The sequence below is a fragment of the Chiloscyllium plagiosum genome, unplaced genomic scaffold (genome assembly GCF_037043375.1).
Source record: "Chiloscyllium plagiosum isolate Xiang-an unplaced genomic scaffold, Cpla_swu_hap1 HiC_scaffold_18, whole genome shotgun sequence".
In the NCBI taxonomy this organism is placed as follows: domain Eukaryota; kingdom Metazoa; phylum Chordata; class Chondrichthyes; order Orectolobiformes; family Hemiscylliidae; genus Chiloscyllium; species Chiloscyllium plagiosum.
Window position 1 is genome coordinate 49,666,751 of NW_028270156.1, and position 22,263 is coordinate 49,689,013.

At 40.2% G+C, this 22,263-nt stretch overlaps 1 protein-coding gene across 4 annotated transcripts in view; it reads left to right on the plus strand.

The window, feature by feature from the left end:
* Positions 1 to 830: 830 nt before the first annotated feature.
* Positions 831 to 22,263, plus strand: part of lsp1a (lymphocyte specific protein 1 a) — a 335,791-nt gene continuing 314,358 nt past the window's right edge. For 3 of the 4 annotated variants that reach the window (XM_043705980.2, XM_043705981.2, XM_043705982.2), the window contains exon 1: positions 831 to 972. In XM_043705980.2, coding sequence (XP_043561915.2) covers positions 902 to 972 — 71 coding nt within the window. In that variant the 5' untranslated portion in view covers positions 831 to 901. The remainder of the gene's footprint in view (positions 973 to 22,263) is intronic. The other variant, XM_043705978.2, reaches the window with a different exon arrangement.

Sequence of the window (22,263 nt, forward strand, 5' to 3'; positions counted from 1 at the left end):
GCACTGATACTATTCTGCCATTACTTAATTTGTAAACATTGGAAAGATCTATTGGAAAGCTACTTCCAAATTCTGTGTTTGGCAATGTGCCCCCTCACCCACTTCTACCAAATAGCACTCGTCAGTACACCTCTGACTCACCTTGAAGAACAGCAAATGTTGAGTTAGTACATCAACAAACAGGTATGTTTGTATGTAAATAAAATATCACATTCAGTGTGTGATCATCAGTTTTCCAATTTTTAAAAGAATGAAGAAAGAGAAAGAAAGACCAAAGATTTCAGGCTGAAGGCCAGTCACTTACATACTCCTGCCAGTCTACAAACCTCCTGCAGCTTTTACAATTGACTTTTAACGAGCCTCAGGATTTGTGGAAATTTGATGTTAAGTTGTTAAAGTAACAGGGCACCTAAAACATATCCTCACCCTACAGACAGAATAATGCATTGCTTGTCTGATGGTAAAGTAATCCTGTTATTATAATCTAGCATATCTCCTAACAATGAAATATAAAATGAGAGGTTCATGGCTGTAGAGAAAGAGAAGTTATAAATACCCTTTAAAGAATTAGAGGCTTGTTAATTTGTTAAAGGTGATGTTTATATCAAGGACCAATCTCAAATGCTCCCGAATTTGTTTTGTTTTCAGGGATGTGAAGTTTGAGGGAGCCAGAATGCCAATATACTCCTGCCTAAAGGCCTCCTTGTTTGGCACAGCTGAAAGGAGGAAAGGCATTTCAGCTGGGTTTCTCTGTGACTGGCTTCCTGTTTGGAATGGTTTTGCTTTCTATCATTACAGGAAGCATAATCGTCAGCTAATGCTCAGCTGAATACTCAGACAGTGAAAAGCTGGGGTTTTGTGCTTTCCAAAATAAGGTGAAAGAAAGGAAGGGGAAGACAGAATGGATGATTTAGAACACCGACGTGAACTACGAAGACAGAAACGTGAAGAGCTTTGGCGTCAAGCAGAGAGGTACAATTTATTCATGTTTTGATTACAGTCTTTTTTTCTCTGCAGAGCAGTTTATACACATTGCAGAGACCTAGAGTTCAATGCAACTGAAGCATGAATAACTCTCAGTGACTGCATGCCCCCTACTTATTATTGTTACTAACATTTCTACAAGACCAAAGAATAAAGTTACACATTTACTGGTCTGACTGATTTTAAATTGATCTGAAATCTCTTGTGTGCTGTGTTATAGAAATCACTGACTGGGCAATATTACTTTCAATCTGAGATGCTGAGACCTGTAACCAATGAATGGAAAATATTTTAAGATCTTGAAAATTGAAGCTGTTATGGACAGTGGTAATGTTTGTTGAATTGTTTTAATTTATATGTTTAATAATACTGCAGACTGGCTTCCAGAACTTGTATACATTATTTGTGACTCCTGATGAATGGTCAGACAGTAGTACATACTGAATGCTGGGTGATCTGCAGCATGCAGTTATGGTGTTCATTTCTTTTAGAAGCAAGAGAGCACAACTTGTTACCTTGAACCCTTTCCGTCAAAGATTTCCTTTAAATTGAGAACTCTTATTGATGCTTGTGTTTTATAATTCCACCATGAAGGTCTAACAGCTTGAGCTGAATTCTGTAGATTACAAGAAATGGTAGTCAGCCTTTCATCCTATTGCCCTGCAGATATGATCTTTTCAGCTAACTGCTCAGTTCCCTTTTGAAAGCTACCAAATTCTCATGCAGTGCATTCTAGATCCTAATCAAGATCCACATTTTTCTACATGTGGTTTTGGTTTCTTGTCAATCTCCTTAATTTGGTGTCCTCTGCATATTAGTCTCTAGCTATCTACTCTTTCCGTACCTGTTATGATTTTTAACAACTTGATAAGCACTCTTTTTAATATTTTCTAAGAGAGCATTGTCCCAGGCATTCCAATATGTCCAAATAATTAAAGCAATCATCCCTAAAACTCTTATACATGCTTTCTGCACCTCCTTTGATCCTTTCATAGTCTTCCTAAGGTCTGGTGCTCAGAATCCAATTGAAGTTGAACCACTGTCTTCCAATATTTCATCATAATGCCATTGAATTTGTTTTCCATGCCTCTATTTATAATGCTAGGAATCCTGTATGCCTTGATACCCACTTTCTTAATATTTCCATTGATAATTTGTGCACATATATTTCCTGGTCCCATTGCTCCTGCATTTCCTTCAGAATTGTACTCCTCCATATTCTTCCTACCAAAATGGAATAATTCACTCTTCACTACCTTAAATATCATCTACAACATTTTATCAACCTGTCTATACATGCATGAACAGATTTTCACTTTAATGACTGGTTATTTGATTTACAGAGATCTAATTGTCATAGTGTCATAGACTCCTAGAGATACATAGCATGGAAACAGACCCTTCGGTCCAACTCATCCATGCCTACCAGATATCCTAACCTAATCAAGTCCCATTTGCCAGCATTTGGCCCATATCCCTTTTAACTATTCCTATTCATATACCCATCTACATGCCTTTTAAATGCCGTAATTATACCAGCCTCCATCACTTCCTCTGACAGCTCATTCCATACACACACCACATTCTGTGTGAAAAAAGTTGTCCCTTAAGTCCCTTTTAATTCTTTCCCTGCTCACCCTAAATCTATGCCCTCTAGTTCTGGACTCTACCATCCCAGGGAACAGACCTTGTTTATTTATCGTGTTTGAATAATGCTATCGTACCCGTCTCTACCACCTCCACTGGCAACATGTTCCAGGCACCCACCGCCTTCTGCATAAAAAACTTGCCACACATATCTCTCTTAAACTTTTCCCCTCTCACCTTGAACTTGAGACCCCTAGTAAATGAATCCCCCACTCTGGGAAAAACCTTCTTGCTATCCACCCTGTCTATACCTCTCATGATTTTGTGGACCTCAATCAATGCTCTGAGGATTCAATTGCTCTCTGCTGTCCATACCGGGTATATGCTTCCTTCTTTTTCTTAACCAAAACCTCAATTTCTCTAGTCAGATGCTGGAAATTAGAATCAAGATTAGAGTGGTGCTGGAAAAGCACAGCAGGTGAGGAGCAGGAGAATCGACGCTTCGGGCAAAAGCCCTTCATCAGGACTGAAGACAGGGAGCCTCCGGGGTGGAGAGATAAATGGGAGAGGGGTGGGGGTGTGGGAAGGTAGCAAAGAGTACAATAGGTGAATGGGGGTGGGGATAGGGATGAAGGTGATAAGTCAGAGAGGAGGGTGGGGGAAGGTAACAAAGAGTACAATGGGTGGATGGGGTGGGGATGAAGGTGATAGGTCAGAGAGGAGAGTGGAATGGATAGGTGGGAAGGAAGATTGGCAGGCAGGACAGGTCATGAGGATGGTGCTGAGCTGGAAGGTTGGAATTAGGGTAAGGTGGGCGAAACGAGGAAACTGGTGAACTCTATATTGATGCCCTGGGGTTGACCTGTTCCTCGGTGGAAGATGAGGCATTCTTCCTCCAGGCGTCGGGTGGTGAGGGAGCGGTGGTGGAGGAGGCCCAGGACCTACATGTCCTCGGCAGAGTAGGAGGGGGAGTTGAAATGTTGGGCCACAGGGCGGTGGGGTTGTTTGGTGTGGGTGTCCCGGAGATATTCCCTAAAGCGCTCTGTGAGAAAGCGTCCAGTCTCCCCAATGTAGAGGAGACCACATCAGGATCAACAGATACAGTAAATGACATTGGTGGATGTGCAGGTGAAACTTTGATGGATGTGGAAGACTCCTTGGGGGCCTTGGATGGAGGTGAGGGGGGAGGTGTGGACGCAGGTTTTGTAATTCCGGCAGTGGCAGGGGAAGGTGCCAGGAGGTGAGGGTGGGTTGTTGGGGAGCATGGACCTGACCAGGTAGTCACAGAGGGAACGGTCTTTGTGGAAAGTGGAAAGGGGTGGGGAGGGAAATATTTCCCTGGTGGTGGGGTCCATTTGGAGGCAGCAGAAATGTTGGCAGATGATGCGGTTTATGCAAAGGTTGGTAGGGGTGGAAGGTGAGGACCAAGGGGGTTCTGTCCTTGTTACGGTTGGAGGGGTGGGGTTTGAGGGCAGAGGTGCAGGATGTTGATGAGATGCGTTGGAGGGCATCTTCAACCATGTGGGAGGGAAAAGTATGGTCTTTAAAGAAGGAGGCCATCTGGTGTGTTCTGTGGTGGAACTGGTCCTCCTGGGAGCAGATACGGCAGAGGTGGAGGAATTGGAAATACAGGATAGCAGTTTTGCAGGAGGTAGGGTGGGAAGAGGTATAATCCAGGTAGCTGTGGGAGTCGCTGGGTTTGTAAAAAATGTCAGTGTCAAGTCAGTCGTCGTTGATGGAGATGGAGAGGTCCAGGAGGGGAGGGAGGTGTCAGAGATGATCCAGGTGAATTTAAGGTCGAGGTGGCATGTGTTGATGTTGATGAACTGCTCAAGCTCCTCGCAGGAGCACGAGGTGGGACTGATGCAATCATCAATGTAGCGGAGGAAGAGGTGAGGAGTGGTGCCAGTGTAACTACGGAAGATGGACTGTAACACGAAGCCGACAAAGAGACAGGCATAGCTGGGGCCCATGCGGGTGCCCATGGCTACCCCTTTGGTCTGGAGGAAGTGGGAGGATTCAAAGGAGAAATTGTTAAGCGTGAAGACCAGTTCTGTTTGTCAGGGCAAAGGTGTACGTATCAATTGTTTGTTTGGATTAACATTATGAGAGCAGTTTCTTATAACTTGGTGCAGTTTCATTCAAAAATTGCTGTAAATTATTCTTTAAATCAGAACTGCCCTAAATAAATAAGATAAATGATAAATAAATTGAACAAATCACATGACCAACATGAGATTACCCAAGCAGGTGCTCTACACCCAGCTCTGAAATGGCAGGTCAGCCCCAGGTGGCCAGAAGTTGTCCTTCAGAGTAACCCTCAAGGCCTCACTGGTGAAGTGTGGCATTTCCACAGACATCTGGGAGTCATCAGCCCAACACCATCAAAGTGGAGGAGGAACATCCGGGAAGACGTTGAGCACCTCAAGACTTGCCGTCAGGAGAAAGCATAAGCCTGGTGAAAACAGCTGCCACACCAATGCCCCACCCAGCCCTTCCCATGACCACCTTTTGCCCCAAGTATGGCAGAGTCTGTGGAAGCTGCATTGGACTGCACATTCACCATGAGAGTGGAAGAGTGTCATCCTCATCTGCGAGGAATCGCCAATGAAATAAATATAATCCACTTTTTAAAAAAGGTCTTGAACAGACTATTTTAATTCCCACATTGCACTGTCTAATTGGAGATCTCATCATGTTCTTTTTTTATTTTCTCATGATGTAAACCTTTCAAAGCATGCTACCATTTATAAAGTATTTAAAAAATCTGCTCACTATTATTTAAAAGGATTTTATGAAATTGTTGTTGCTTCTAAGGATTTCCTTCCATTCATAAAATGGGAAAAGAAAGTGTGATGACAACAGAGAAAAATATTAGTAAGAGTCTGTATCTACTGTAGGTAATGTGATAATATTATTCAACTCTATTCCTGATCATACAGTTGCCTCAGCAGAGAAATCATTTGTTGAAGAGACTGATGCAATGTCCAGTCAGAAATGTTAGTTTCGGGCAACAGTCACCCAATCAAAATCTCTTTATACTACGTCTGTGTCCAACATTTCAGCTATGGCAAACTTCATAATGTTCCTGTGACCATCACATGACTCTTCCTTGTTGGCACTTCTTTCAGTTCCAGCCTTGATTACAATGGAACCTTCAGCATTTTTTCTGCTGTAGATATTTGTGTTCAATCATGATAGATTTGCCATACCATTATATACTATAGCCTGAACTGATCAGTAATTTATTGAAATTGAAACATAGAGGGAACTAATGAAGATATTTATGTACTAGTACACAATCAGAAATTGACAGGCGGCACACTGCAATAACTAACATTGCAGTTGAACAGTTTCCCATAACATAATTATATGCCAAAAGGCCATCCTTGTCCTCCACAAATTCAGGGATTTGACAGATTACAAATGCCAAACCTGAAAATAGTGACAACTGACAGTTTTGCTAAAACCATAAAGAGTACTGGTCAGACCATAGGTGGAATACTGTGGAACAGTTTTTGTCACCTTATCTAAGGAAATATATACTGCTATTAAAATCAATCCAGAGAAGGTTCACGAGGCTGATATTAAATATGGAGAGATTGTCTGTCTTATTAGGAGAGATTGAATAGGTTGGGCCTATACCTGTTTAAAATTGAGAAGAATGAGAGGACAGCCTTAAATATTTCAAAAGATTCCTAGGGGAATTAACAGAATAGATGTCAATAGGTTGCTGTCCCTAGTGCGAGAGTCTTGGACCAGAGGGCATCATCTCTGAATAACGGTTTACACATTTAAGAGGGATGAGGAGGAATTTCTTCTCTGAAGGTGGTGAATCTGTGGAATTCTTTTATGCAGAGGGCTATTGAGACTGGGTCATTAAGTATATATAAGGTTGAAATAGACAAATTTCTAATTGGTAAAAGAATTAAGAGGTATATGGGGAAAGACAGGAAATTGGAATGGAGGATGATCAGATCACCTCAGAGCTTATTGAATGACAGAGCAGACTTGATGAGCTGAATGGCCTAATTCACCCATGAATATGTCTTATGGTCGTATGAAATAACAGCAGATGATTCTCTATGATTAAATAAAATAGATGTTGATAAATCGAAACATGCTTTTATTGTGAAATTTCAGCATTTTGCCTTTTCGGAGGTAACATTTGGATAAGCCTGTATTTAAGTCTCTCCACTCCATAGTGACCATATCAATATTGCCAACAATACATCAATATTTGTTCACAAATGTCTGCCATACGCAGCACAGAGTTATCGTAAACCAGCTTCACAGGGGCATGTGAGTTTTCCAATGGGCTGTGCAGGAAACCAAGAAAATCTTTCCTCAAGCTTCAATTTACAATCGCTATTAAGCTGCTTTGAGGTTGAAGGGGGATCTTTGTACAAAAAGAATTGTCATCATATTCCTAAATAGGATATTTGATCCTCTCTGACTAACAACCTTTGAAAGAGATACATTTTCAACATTTTCATCATTAGTTTTCGGTTTTAACTTTGATGACACAATTTGACCATACAGTGCTGGAGATGTTGGTACTACCAAGGCAAGGAAGCTGCAGAAGAGCAGTAGAACCATTGCTGGTGTGGCCTGGACTGTATGCTAGGCTTGTAAAAGCACAAGTTTACATGTGCTGTTTGCCCAAAAAGATGCCCAGTGGGTAGATTGTGACATCAGGTAGGCTCTAATAATGATGTGGTGCCTGATCTGTTATTTAGGCCAGGCTGATGTCATCTCTTAAACATTCAGCTGCATGAAGGGTCCCCACTAAAGCTGTTTAAAGTAATTTCTATGATACTTTCAAATTTTGAGTTTGATTTATTGCTATGGTGTGAATAGAAGTATTGTGTTATTAGAGAAATTGTGATTTAGTAAGATCTGGTATTTGACATTGCCAAGGAAACCAGAGAGATTTAAGGCCCTTATCAGTAGTAATTGAGACAAGAGGTACAGATCACTTGAGGCATGGCAGGAAGAGGAAGCACAAGCAATATATCAGGAACGTTGTGTAGAGAGGGAGTAGGATGAAGAACATGGTCAAAGGTATATCTATTAACTACCTACTGTGGAGAAAAGAAACAAAGTACTATGGATACTAGAAATCCGAAACAAGAGCAAACATTGCTGGGAAAACTCAGCAGGTCAAAAGAAGGGCCACAAAACCTGAAAAGTTAACTCTGCTTTCTCTCCAATGATGCGGTCAGACCTGTTGAGTTTCCCTATGAATTTCTAACTTTGAATCTTCAGAAATTGCTGGAAAAGCTCAGCAGGTTTGGCAGTATCTGTGGAGAGATATTACAGTTAACATTTCAGGTCAAGATCTGGGGGAGGATCACTCAACCCAAAATGTTAACTCTGATTTCTCTCCATGGTTACAGGTATGTTGGATTGCTTTAGGGTATATTTCATTTTTCTAACAAGGACTTTTAAAAAAAATTACTGGTGGAATATGGGCATTGCTGGATGGGTCAGCATTTATTGCCTGTCCTTAGGGAACTTTGAAATGGTGAAGGTGAGCGGCATTCGTGAGCTGCTGCAGTCCATGTTCTGTAAGTAGACCCACAATGCCACTTGGAAGGGAATTCCAAGATTTTGATCTGGCAACACTGAAGGAATGGCAATGTATTTCCAGTGCACTAATTCCCCATACTGTTCACTTCATTCTTTAAAGAGTGAAGCCTGAAAATCAACATGGAAAAATAATAAAAGAGTGAAAGCACTTATTCTCACTGGGAATAAGTGTGCGCTATGCAGACACTAATATTAACTCTTGCAAGTCACTTATAAACAAAAAGCTTTTATACTTTGCTAACGTAGTATCAGCAGTCCTTCCAATTTTGCTAGGGAACATTATAGTCAGATCTGACTCTGTCAGCTACTGACATCCACACCATGTCACTTTGCAACATGACAGTATCGGTTAATGATGAATGACAGGAATTGTTTTGTAAGAGCTTCAGGGCCCTAAAACAACCTTTTTAATGAAATAATGATCTACACATCACTGAGTATAAACAGCACAGTATATGCAGTTGGAGACTGAAAACCACTACATTAGACTATAACAGTAAAACATCACACGAGAAATATTGAGTGAGTACATAGATATGAGCTCTCAAAGAAGATAGATTAATCTTTACCCATGTAAGTATAAGTTAGAGCCTGGAGTATCTATGATTGCCATATATTGGAATATTTAATATTAATACATAATAGTGTTGCTTTGAAGTCGAATTCTGATGACAGGTCTTGAGTTTGCCTTCTCCTGGACCTACTTGCCTTGAATACAAACTCACAGTAATGCACCAAATCACGCAATGAAAAAGGAAGAAAGTTGCTGAATTTGTGGGTAGAACCCATAGGTGAACCACGATCAATGGGAGAGCTACACTTAGCAATCAACAGATGAAAAACACTAAAGCCTGCAGTTCTAATGGTATTCCAAATGGAATTGTCAAAGATGGTGGACTTTTGCTCACATCAAGAATCCATGCACTCATCATATGGATTTAAAAGAAAAATGAACTTACCAGCATGACCTCCCCTTCCACCTCAATGCTGGAATTTTCAGTTACTGTCAAGTAGGACAGTAAATCATGTGAAAACTATTAAGGTAATTTCCTATTGTTCATTGTAAGAAAAATTCTCAAATGCATTATCCAGAATAATGTAATCCCTGTGGCTGAGGAAACCTGCCCAGAGAGATGGAATGATTTTTATGATCTTTCTGACCCCCACCTTGCTGTGGCCAAGATAATTCCAATCAGGGGGCAAATAAAATAAAATGATGGTTGTGATTTGGCATGTGACCTGTGTCCCTCGTGCTCCCACCCCATCCCCTCAGATATTATTGTCAGAGCAGCCAGTGTACTCAAAACAGACATTTCCATTGGGAAGGATGAACTGTATGCTCTCTATAAAACTCAGGAGAAAGTGAGGACTGCTGATGCTGGAGATTGGAGTCAAGAGTGCGGTGCTGGAAAAGCACAGCAGGTCAGGCGGCATCCGAAGAGCAGGAGAATCGATGTTTCGGACATAAGCCCTTCATCAGGAAAGTGGGGTCAAGAGTGTGGTGCTGGAAAAACACAGCAGGGCAGGCAGGAGAAAGTGAGGACTGCAGATGCTGGAGGTCAGAGTTGGGAGTGTGGTGCTGGAAAAACATTCTGTTTTCTCAACATGCAAATGACCAGTGTTCCAAGGAAGAGCAAAGAAATTGCTTCAAAGTGACATTAATAACTGAGAAGAGCTCGCTACCAAAATGGCTACAACTTATCCATCAATCTGCATCAAGCTTTGAGTCATAGCATCTTAATAATGAGACAAAGCAAAGCAATAGAAGGGAGAGAAGGGAAACAAATTCTGCCCATTATTTTGTGAGACATCTTGCCCCATGTGTCTTATGATCATTGGGTTAAGAATTGGCCTGTTTAGTCACATAATCCATGTCAAAAACACTTGACTTTGTGGACCCTCTGGAGGTGACCAATCTAATGTGTTGGGAATTCCTGGCACTGTCCTGTAATGGGTGAGAGAAGATTCCATCTCTCTTTAATTTTCATACTTTCCATAAAATTTTGAAATATTCAGGGGAACAATATGTTAAAGAGGGTGTGTCAAATCTATTAGATCACTGGGGTGGGGGGGTTATAAAATCACTGGGCTTGGATTGGGGGGAGTTTATAAAAAAGAGGTGTGGACTGTCTATAGTAGATACCTCAAGGCACTGGAACAGTACCATCAACACTGACCTGCACAAGGTTCTGTGAATCTGCTTGGAAGAAAGACACTCCAATACCAGCATCCTTGACCAGACTAATATTCTCAGCATCGAGGCACTGACCTCTCTTGATCAGCTACAATGGGCTGAGCACACTGTCCACATGACCGACATGAGAGTTCCCAAGCAGGTGCTGTACTCCCAGCTGTGCAATGGCAGGTGAGGCCCAGGTGGGCAGGGGAAGTGCTTCAGTGATACCCTCAAGGCCTCAGTGATGATGTTTGACATTCCCTGAGACACCTGGAAATCACTCGTCCAACACTTGTCTTCCATCCCAGGAAGCATCCAGCACCTTGAGACTTGCTGTCGGGAAAAAGTGGAAGCCAGGAGAAAACAGCGAAAGGAGCATGTTGCCAAACCAATGCTGCAGTGTTCCCCCAACCACCTTCTGCTCCAAATGTAATAGAGCCTGTGGTAGCTGGATCAGTCTGTGAAGACACCTATACTAACTCTGAGAGTAGAAGAGAGTCATTCTCATCTGCGAGGGACTGCCAATGATGAACCCTATAACCTTTGGATGTCTGTCTCCAAAATGAAAAGGGCCACTTTTGTACTGCCCTCAGCACCCCCCCATCTCAATGGCATCACCTCCCCCAATCCACCCACACATACCCCCAACCCGCCAACACTGCTGGAAGTTCAGAGGCAGTGGTTCAGACTCACTCCTTATCCAGGGTCGAGAGTGTGGTGCTGGAAAAGCACAGCTGGTCAGCTGATGAAGGGCTTTTGCCTGAAATGTTGATTCTCCTGCTCCTTGGAGGAGGCCTGACCTGCTGTGCTTTTCTAGTACCACCCTCTTGACTCTGATCTCCAGCATCTGCAGTTCTCACTTTCTCCTTATTCCTCATCTAGTCTACCTCACCTCCTGCCTATTAGTTGCACTGTGCCACAAATGATGCCAGCAATTATGAGGGCAATTCCATGATTTCATGAATAAGGAACTGTGCTCATTGGGAGCATGGGCCAGAGATACCCTGCTGTAGTGATATAACCCTAGCTGTGGCCCTGAGTGTCCTCCATGGACCCTCTGTATTGCGATCATGTAAGTGTTTAATCTGTGCTCAGAAAAATGGAAGATTTTGCCTAGTGTGAGGGCCTGATCAGTGATCTAATCTGATGTTGGGCAATGATGTTGAAGAGGAGGACAATGATGTTGAAGAGATCTATTGAAAGATTCAAGGTGGAGAAAAAGGACTCTAAGGTTTTAGCACAGATGAAGTCTGTACCACTACAGCAGCAGCTCCTCCGGCAGGATGTACTTGGGGTCAGTACATTGTTCTTGTCCTTGTGTACTGGATTAAATCTGAAATTATTGCGGATCTAAACATGCACTTTGTCTGTCCTAAATGTCTGATGAAGAGAACAGCAAACAGACATAAAGCACTCTCACTTTGATCTGGCAGCCAAATTAAATAAAAGAGGATGGGAAAGGTTTACAATTTAAAATTGGATCCAGATTGCTTATGTTGTGCGGTTGCTGTGGATACTGGTCTTTTATTTGGAGTGACTGCAAATTTTAAACTCTGCAATTTTTTTTGCAACAGTTTTCTGAAATTATATATTCTACTAAACCTCATTGGAACCAGAATTTGGAACATAGCAATGCGGACAAAAGTCTCATAGAAACTTGCAGCAGATTCAGCAAAAGAGAACTACAACAAGTCCAGAAACAGAAAGGATTCTGTACAGGGTTTGGAAATTCATTCGAATCATGGCAATAAGTTGAAAGAGAGATGTCTAAAAATTAATGAGCTCCTGTTTGAGTCTGAGTTGATTCTTGATCAGTCCTTGTCCAATCCATTTTCATACGTGGTGCTGCTCGCACTTGCTCCAGCTAACATCAGGACAGCCTGTACTTCCTTTTAAAGGACCAGCTTCACACATCAGGTAGAAGCTGCTGCTGACTGGCTGTGGTGCCTGTGACTGTAAACAGGAGCTCAACTGCTGTAGCACCAAGGAAGAACGATGGCTCCCACATTCATAGATATGGTAGTAGAAGCCTTTGAATTAATATTGATATAATAGCTGATGATCTTCTACTCTTGTGATGTGACATTTAGCTCCTATAATGTATGAATGAGATGAGTCACAAAGTAATGAAGAATTCAATGAATATCTCTAATAGCACCTGGCATTAACATATGTACACTGCGATGGCAGACATTTTCTAGCTAGCGTTTAAGCAATTTGAATGTATTTGCTTCCCTCAGCATGTCATACTGCAAGAAGACTCAGGAAGATGGAGAATGTGACCATTTGGTCACATGGCAGGACATAGTGATAACACCATGAGCATTTTCCTTTAAAACTATATCACATATCTGCTGCAACACATAACACAACAGCCTTAGTCCAGGAAATTCGAAGGGCACAGGCTTTCTTATTACCAGGCCCAGGAAGCCCTTGACAAACACCCTCCAAAAGGGAATAAAGATAGTGGTCTCAACAACAGCCCTGGGAAACATGACTGTAAATTCCAGTCTCAGAATAAAGTCAGAAACACTCCCCACACTTCTTTATCACACAAGGGGTTTTGTAACATTGGCACCCGCCGTCGTAGCATTATGTCCCATTGACACGTGAATTATGCATCAGGCCACCAGAAAAAAACAACTGTTAATGCTGAATACATCATCATCGATGAAAGACCTCAGTACTTTAAATGGAGTCTGACCTATTCTATCATTTAAGGATACTCAAGGTGTTGAAATCAAAATAAACAGATTTCATTTTTAAAGTGATGATATTGAGCTTTGCTAGAAATCATTAACAAACAATTATCTCCAGAAATGCTGGAAACTGTCCTTTATACTGATATAGGCTGTCAACAGGAAACTGGGGTTTTATCCGTATAAAGCAAATCACCTATTTGCATTTGCCTAAGGTTGCAACAAGATGCAAGCTGAGCAGTGAACTGATGTTCATGTTTGTTTCCCAAACTGATCCATTTCAGCCTGTTTTCTAACCACCAGCACTGGTGTGACATTGGTAGTTCAAAGCCAGACCAGTATAGTAGTAGGAGATTCTGATTGACAATCGGTGGTCAGCCATGTAAAGGTAAGGTCCAGGCTTCCATTTGTTTCCTTCAATAATTTTTGGCCAGTTCTCCCTTCAACTGTCTACTTCCTAAACCTCTCTGCTTCTCTACCTGCCCCTTAAGACATCCCCAGTTCCATGCCCTAATGCAGTCTACTGTGATTTAGTGAGTTTTTGTCTGCTTACTCTCCAGTGAAGCCCCAAGTAGCTTTAAAATATTTGAGAGGGCTACATAAATGTAAGTTGATGTTGTTAACAATCGACTGGAAAATTCTCTAGCTGCATGTCAGTGAAGTTCAGTGAGCAACAAATGGTTTGAAATTTAATTACAGACACTGAGGAATGTCTACTCAAGGCTCTAATGTTTTGGCAGAACACTGCCTGAGATGACTTTCAAGATTGGATTAAAACTTTCTCACAATTTCACTCTGACCTTTTGATTTCTGCCAGGGATTCAGGGCTATTTGCACTGCCCAGACTTGAACTTAGAATAATCACAGCCCAAACAACTCCAGGCTATTACCATTTAGATATACCAAGTGCACATACTATTTGAGGCATTGTTGGCAGCTCTATTCACTTTACCTTGAGAGTAGGAAAGAAGTAGCAAAAGATTTTGTAATTAGAGCATCTTTCTTCTGTTCATCTTAACCCACTTCCAATGCTAATATGACTGCCACCTGTTGATGTGTCATTTATCAAATATTTAGCAGTCTGACTGAAATGTGACTCTTTCTGACCCTTTCATTAACAGCTGCCATTTAGCATTCAAATAGTAAATATGCCAAAAATGATTCTGATGTTTCCTGCTGCAGATACATCTGAAGTTAATGTTGTTGGTTGTATTTGAGGACAAAATTGCACATGCTTGGCAGTGGCAGTAAATGTGAACCCACTCTGAAGAACAGCCAAATCAGACACAAAACATTAACATTGTTTTTCTCTTCACAGGTGCTGCAGATCTGTTGAGTTTCTCTGGCATTCTCTGTTTTTATTTAAGGCAAACTATTTATTGCATTATACAAGGAAATTATATGTCATATGTTCATATTCTTATTTAATAAGAATTGCAATCTTGTCTTTGGAAGCCCAATTTTTGTTCCAGCATTCTCAGTCTTTATGGCAGAGAATTTCTAATTTCTTCCTGAATGGTGTGGGTCACAAGATTGTCACTTTGTCTTTGATTCTCTGCATCAGAAAATAGATTGGCTGTATCCACCCATGCAAACTTTTTCTTTACAACAACATTCCAAGGGGCGTCACAGAATCATCAAACAAACTTTAACACATAAGAGATCAGAATGGATGCTCTGAAGGTTTGGTGATAAAGGTAGTTTTGAAGACTTGTCTGAAAGGAACAAGGAGTAGAAAATCAAAAGGATTACGGTGAGAATTGTAATTATAATTAGAAAGAAGCTAGAGTTGAAGCAGCAGAGACATCTCCAATGATTGCAGAGTGGAAAGACATTATAGAATTAAGGAGATGGGCAAGAGAAAGATTAGAAGACAAGGATTTTGTTTTAATTTGAGGCCTGGCATAGCCAGAAGCCAAAGTAAATCAATGAGCACAGAGGTGATTGGCAAATGGAACCTGGTGTGAATGAGATCAAGGGCAGTAGATTTTTGGATGAGATAAAGTTCACAGAAAATAGATAATGGGTGATTGATATTCCCTCACATGCCATGTTCAGGGAAAGGAGAAAATCAAAAGCAATGTATAGGATTCTGTTATGAAGAGTGGCATCTTTTTCTCGACCTGGCAGTACTTGGAGAAAAAGAAGCTGTTGCTACAGGAGTGTGGTAAAAAGGTATATAACTGATGTTTGGAAGGGGTGTGATGAGCAGGGGCAGTCTGTTACCAGCCTGGGATCTCCATATCGTAATGTAACAGTGTTGATGAAATACTGTTGTGCACCTGTATTAATAGGCTTTGAATGTGGCATGAGGACTTAGTACGGATCTGCCTCTCTTGAACCATTGACTAATGAGTTGTCTTTTTGAATTTCATTTTGCAAAATTACATTTTTAAAACTCAAACTTCTAACATTTCTACAAGTAAGCATTTTTGACTAACCGTCTTCTACTCATCAACCAATTCATGATGATGCACAATAATCTCTGCTGTTAGGTTTGGACATTTAGTCAGAAATATATCTTTTTACCCCTGAGAGCTGGAAGACAAGGTGAATATCCTGAGCGACCTTCAGCTGTCTCTGTAAAAGTGATCAGCTGTTTTTTTTTTAAACGTAATATTAAGCAAAATGGTAAACCCAAGTCCTCTAGTGAAGGAAACCTCCTGCTCTTATTGGTTCTGGCGAATACATGCTATACCATTTGGTTAACTCTCAGTTGCTGTCTTAAAGGTCGATCAGCAAAACAATCTGTTCCGTGAAATGACTAACGTCCGTTCAAGGAAAAAAAATACTTTTCACTATTTTCAGGGTAAATGGGAATGGGCAAACCTTCTAAGTTACATTCACATTCTGAAAATGGATGAAAACATGGGAGAAGGTAAGACTTTATTTCATTTTGTTCCCTAATTAAGAATTGAGACTGCAGAATTTTCAGCCTGTGATTTTGACGATTGAGATTTTGCAGAGCTCGGGCAGGGAGGTGTGGCACCCAGCACAAGTATCAAAATGTTATCATTCAATGGTGTAATTTCACCCCCAGTATTATCTGATGTCTGATGCATTTTGTCGACATTTGTTAAGCTGGTGATCAGCAACATTGGGCATTATAGAAAAGAGGATTTACATTGTTATGTTTTGAGAATGTCTCTTTATTTCAGAGTGAAATAAAGGGTGCCATGTGACCTGCTTGAACTTTGTCTGACCACAGAATTGTATAACATTGATGTTAAAGATTAGAGGAACGTGTATGTTGCTTTCTGGGAAAAAAAGGTGTAAATTATTTTCAAATGGGAAAAAGGCAGAAGCATCTATTTTCAGAGGGTATGTATTATTAGTCTCCAAAGTTGCCAAGGAGACTTCGAGAGAGAATAGCTGTCTTGTTGTTGGACTAGGGGAGTCTATTGTAATAAATAAGATATCACTTTCTGTACTTGTGCCACTACTTGCATGATAAAGGATATAGATACACATTATTACAGAGACTGTTAGGAAGAACTGATCTGAGATCTGGTCCTTCAAGATCCTAAGTTAGTCTTCCTCTAATCTTTGTAACAGGTACAGTGTGTTTATGGCACTCAGTCAGTGTTAATTCTTTCAGGCCCTTTCAGATCCATAAACACCATCTCCTCCTCAGCTATTTTTCTCATTACACAGTGGTTTTACATTTTTATGTTTATATAATTACATTTACCACTTCACCAACTCCCACAAGTTGTTGATTTTACAAATTCACTATTCTCCCTGAAAGTTTTTGCTGTGGGCTGTTCAGGATATGTCCTGCGTGAGGCTATGCAATTGACTTCACTCATGTGGTGTTCCCCAAACCCAGTCAGTCTAGTAAGGGTATTCACTTCTGTTGGAATAACCTGCTACTCATATACTCAACTTGCTGCATTTTCCAATGATAAAGCCAGTTGTCATGCCTGTTTGAAGTCCAGCTGGCTTCAACTAATAGGCGCTTTTACATTATTAATCCCACATGTCAAACAGTCTCACAGTTTCTCATTAAGGGTTAAATCAAAGTCACATGCCTCTGCCAGTCTTCTTAATCTCATCAAAAATCCTATTATGGATTCTCCTGGTTCTCGAATTGCTGAATAAAAATGACAACATCTCAGAATGAGAGAAGGTTGGGTCACGATATTCCCGAATTAAGCCCGTCAACTCTTGAAAGGTTTTAGTATCTGGTGCCTCAAGGAAAGTTAAGCTCCTAATAACTGAAAAAGCTGCAGGTCCACAATCTATCAGGAGAATTACTTGTTGCTTTTCATCTGTTCCAATGTCATTGGCCCTGAAAAATATCACATTCTTTCCACATACTGGATCCAGTTTTCAACAGGGTCAAACGAGTCAGGTTTCCCAATAAACAGCATGATCCCTGAAATGCTATCCCCCAGCTCAAAGACAACTGCAAGTGGGTGTCTTCAGGACCGTGCTTTTCTGTCATTAGCACTCAAATAACTCCTTAGAGGCTGATATCCTGTCACCAAGCTACCCTTTATTTATGCGTGGAAAGTCTTTGACATTGGTCCAGCTTCCTTAGAGCGAGCTCTCAGTGTGAACAGGATGTCTGACACTCCTCTTTTCATCTGTTAGCCAGGACTCCCAGATTGGACCAGTTTTACAGCCTCAATCAGGGAACTCATATTCTATGAGGTCCACCTGGTTAACCTCATTACAATAACAACAGGTAGTTGGCTTAGACTGTCTTCCTGATGATCTGATACCCATAGTTCTCTTTGACCTGAGGAAACTTAATCGCCTGGATCTCTTTCACAGGAGCCATTGTCCTGCCACAACAGGCAAAGTTTTTTCACAGTAGTCTGAATCAATGGTCATTGCCAGCCTCTTCTTTATGGTAGCTTCCATGAAATTGTATTCGTCATAGACTCAGTCTATGTTAGTGGAGTTTTGTTTTCAATTTAATCGTAGATCTGTGCTAAAGTAGATAGATTTTTACTTCAACTTTTCATTAATTGGGACTTAACTGTTTGCCTTCAACAAATGATCTACTGGTGAAGCCAACTTATTTACGTTTTCAACCATCAGCTGAGGATTTAGTCTGTTTATGAGATCTCTAATGTTATTGGGATTCTCCCATGGAGGATAAGGAGGTCAGTTACTCGACTTAAATCTGTCCCTTTTCAGTCAGTTCTGCCTCTAGTGTCAGACTTCAATTTGTCAGAAATAACTCTTCACTGTGCTGGGTTGCAATCTGACTCAGTTCAGATACACATGCCTCAATTATCTCAATTATGTTGTTCATTGGCTGTTTCCTTTTCTTGTTTTCTCTTGCAAACCTTTCTGGGTTTTGGAATTTGAACTCTCTTCAGTATTGATAGCAATTGAAAATATTTCCATCAAACCAGTATAGTCACAGCTTGACATTTTATTGATAACATGAATCAACTTTCTAATTCCAACAGAACTAATCTTAACAGATATTGTTTGTTTGTTTTGGTTCCATCATGAGTTTCCAGAACCCTAAAAAGCCTTCTACCAATGCTTTCTTGTCTAGCTTTTCTTTGACTTTGAAGTCTATCTTTTATCTTTATAACGATATTAAGGTTATTACATGCGTTTATACATAAGTAAGTATTCTTGATTGTGAAGTGAAAAGGTTTTCTAGTATTTGGTATCTCCTGTAGCATAGCTTTCACATTAAATACAATGTATCTTAGACCATGCGTAGTATTTACGTTGGCTATAAACTACTTTCTCAACCAAACCTCTCAATCTAGCAATATTGTAACATTCGTTCCAGTGTCTATCTCAAAATTCTTGAGATACCCATTAGTCTAAATATCAACCTGCCAACATTCTAGGTCATTGAGTTTCCCAAGGAAATATTTGATTTGTCTTCTACTGAAGATTGTCCTACTTCATTTACCTTTGTGTGGTTAGTTCTTTAGTCTTTTGCTTTTCTGTAGCTATGTCCTGCTTCAGCATATTTATGATCTGATGTTAGTCCTGCCTTTTATGATCTGATGTTATTTGCCTACCACATGCTTTTATGCTTCTCTGTTTAAGAATTTAAAATATTCTTTTAGTTTCCAATGCCAAGTTTGAATTTGCCTCTTAATAATGATTTGTGTTACTTCCAGACCTACGCTTTGCTCATCTGATTTGCTTTTCTCGAGAGTGCTGTTTTCTTTGAAGTGTAATAAATCTGACAAAAAATCATCGGAAATGCCTATACTAGTTTAGATGTCCGTGCATTCAGAATTTATCTCACCATAGTCATACCCCTCTGCCTGTCTTTTAAGACCAGTAATGAAAACATCTCTGGATTCCTTTGGATGCTGAATACCTCTGTTAAACTTTGTTAATTGAGTTTGAAATAATTGTCAAAGGGTTTTAATATCTCTTAAAATATCTGTTTTTTTCTTTTAGCTCTTTAGCAAATTATAGTGCTCCCAAATGTAAGCAGATGTGCATTTATTTGTTCAGCTTCTGATTTGGTATCCTGTTTAAAAATAATTCTGTAACTCCAATAAATGCTTTTTCCAAGATGTCCAACTTTGCATTGTTTGGGCCTATCTCAGAAATCTTCCTGGATATATTATTTCTGATGGCATGCCTTCCAAACATGCTTATGCATGTTATCTCTACTACCGATTATTATTTCGCAGCAACATTAGTTCTTTTGCACTTTGCTGCTATACCAAAGGTTTTACCAGAGTTTTAGTGGAAACATTGTTTCATGACTTGAGTGAAGAATTTCCCCACTTTACGTAAGTTTAATGAAGGATTTTTTTTACTTTTAATGAAGTCTTCAGAACTTCTAATGTCTTCAATTTTCCCAATATTTTTCTGATTCTCCTTATTGAGTTAATGATGCCTCTCCAATCTAAGTTTACAAGTTTCTGCCCTGGCCCTGCTATTTTAATTTGTCTCTAAAGTATCTATACTCTTGCTGTGATTCCTGATCAAGCACAAAATTACTTTTCAAATTCTCACCTCACAGCCGATGTTACTGTACCAATGATTTTAAGCTTTGCCTCATACATCTCCAATGTCCATTCACTAAACGACTGAACTCAGATTCCAAAATACAGGATTAGGCTTTGTGGTATAACAAGAAGCTTTGGGTTTCTGCCCAACTCTCTGTTCCATGCTGACTTGCATAGCTGGGAAAAGCAATTAGGTGATACTCCAATTCCCACTCCTGCCCCTGGGTGTTCATTGTCTTCAATATAAAATACATTCTGGAAGTAAATATGGCATTGGCCTCATGTTGAGTGTTCCTCTATCCCATTTCTCCACATGCAAAATTAAAATCAGGGCTTTCAGAAAGTGAGGATTTTTACACTTAGTAGTTTCTGGTTTAGCCATTTAATCTCAGTACGCGAAGGTAGATTGAAAGATCCCAAGTCCACCCGTCAAACAACACCTAAAGCAGACTAACTGGCCATCAGTCACATTATTAGTCAACAGGATTGATCACACTTTGAAAGTACTTCATTGACTGTGAAGGACTTTGAAAGTCCTGCTCTTTAAATATTTTGGTTTCTTTATATGCAATTTATTCTTGTTTGGAGTGTCTGATCTTGTCTTGCCACTATGTCTTGTCTTGCCAGAATGTTTTTCACAATTGACACTCATCCAACATTATAATGACAAAAACTGAAAACATTTTACAAAAACATAACCAACCTAAATATAGCTTTGGGAAAATACCTATTCTATAAAACTTAAGGCATGACTATAAAGATCATGGTATCCAAACTAATTCCTCGAGTACTCTTTACAGACTTAAATATTTTTGTTTCCATAGATTTCATTCCTTTGTCATGTCTTCTGCATCATTCTCTTTTCCCAAACATTCCTAGCTATGTCTGAAACTTGCCCTCTGTTTGGCTTATTGTCAAGGAAAGCATTTTTTACATGACCCTATCTTAGTCTGGGCTGCTGTTGAAACTTAGGGGGCCTCGATAGATCCCAGGCCAAGTGTAGTGTGAAGTTACAAGAGTCTGAAAGGGGCCAAGGGAATCAGTACTTAAACATTCATCCAGTTCAGCACGATGGTTATGTTCAGCTCTCAAGCAGCTTGTATTACATCACAAAAGTCTTTGGCAAAGGAGTATTCTTGGTCTCAACCACATCTCATTATCAGTTCTTTACCTTCTAAATCAAAATATATTTGTTTTACATTGTCAGAGTGAACAATGTGAAGAAGCATTTGGCAAAGCAATGTGTTTGTTTAATCCCTTTTTAAGCTGTCAGCATTGTAGACAACAAAATTGTTGGCTGCATTAACATATATTTCACATTTGGACTTGTTTCCCCTCTGCTCATCAGTAGTAAAAGTGTTGCTAAGCAACTGGATGGCTTAGTCTAAATTAGAGTGGTGCTGGAAAAGCACAGCAGGTCAGGCAGCATCCAAGGAGCAGGAAAATCGACCTTTCGTGCAAAAGCCCTTAATCAGGAATGGCAAAGACAGAAGAGATTAAAAAGCAACAAGATAAAGTGAAAGGATACCTTGGAAAACAAATAGGTGCAAGAGAATTATGATTGATTTGAAGTTAGTGATTGAAATTGATTAAATGTCAAAATTATGATCACGAACTTGGTCACCTTTACCAATTCCAAAACGCAACAACTAGGTACTTGGTAGAAATGTTTATTGGATGATACCATAAAGTGAAACTTGAGATGCCTGATAGCAAGCAGGCCAGGATTTTTTGAGAACTGATTGAGAATAAACTTCCTTCTCCTATGAGTGACATTACCACCTCATCAAGTTTATACGCAATGACCATCTCCAATTTGTAGATCTAATCATTGTGTGAAGAAATCTTTGTATCTCAAAGGATAGAATTTCTCTTTTTTTTTGTTGAAACATGGTGTGAGCACATTAGGTAGCATTACTAACCCATTACACCCACTGTCAGGAAAGCTCATCCAGTCTTCTGCCAATCAGCTCTTGAACAGCTGGTAGGCATATTTCTTGGTAAATCACAGGCCTCAATATTGGTGATATATTTTCCAGAATTTGCTGACGCAATTCATGCCTCAAGTAGCCCACAGATCAGACCCAAATCGGATAGGCAGGTCATCATGGTTTTTCCAAGATGGGGAATCTCACCACATTTCCTGGACATTGGGTAAGCAGAGGATCAGGGAGCTGACAAATTGGAGCCATTAATTAATCCATTAATTGACTATTAAGGGCCTTAGTTGGTAGTGAGTCGAAAGGACACTCATGGGCTTTCTTGTTCAGAA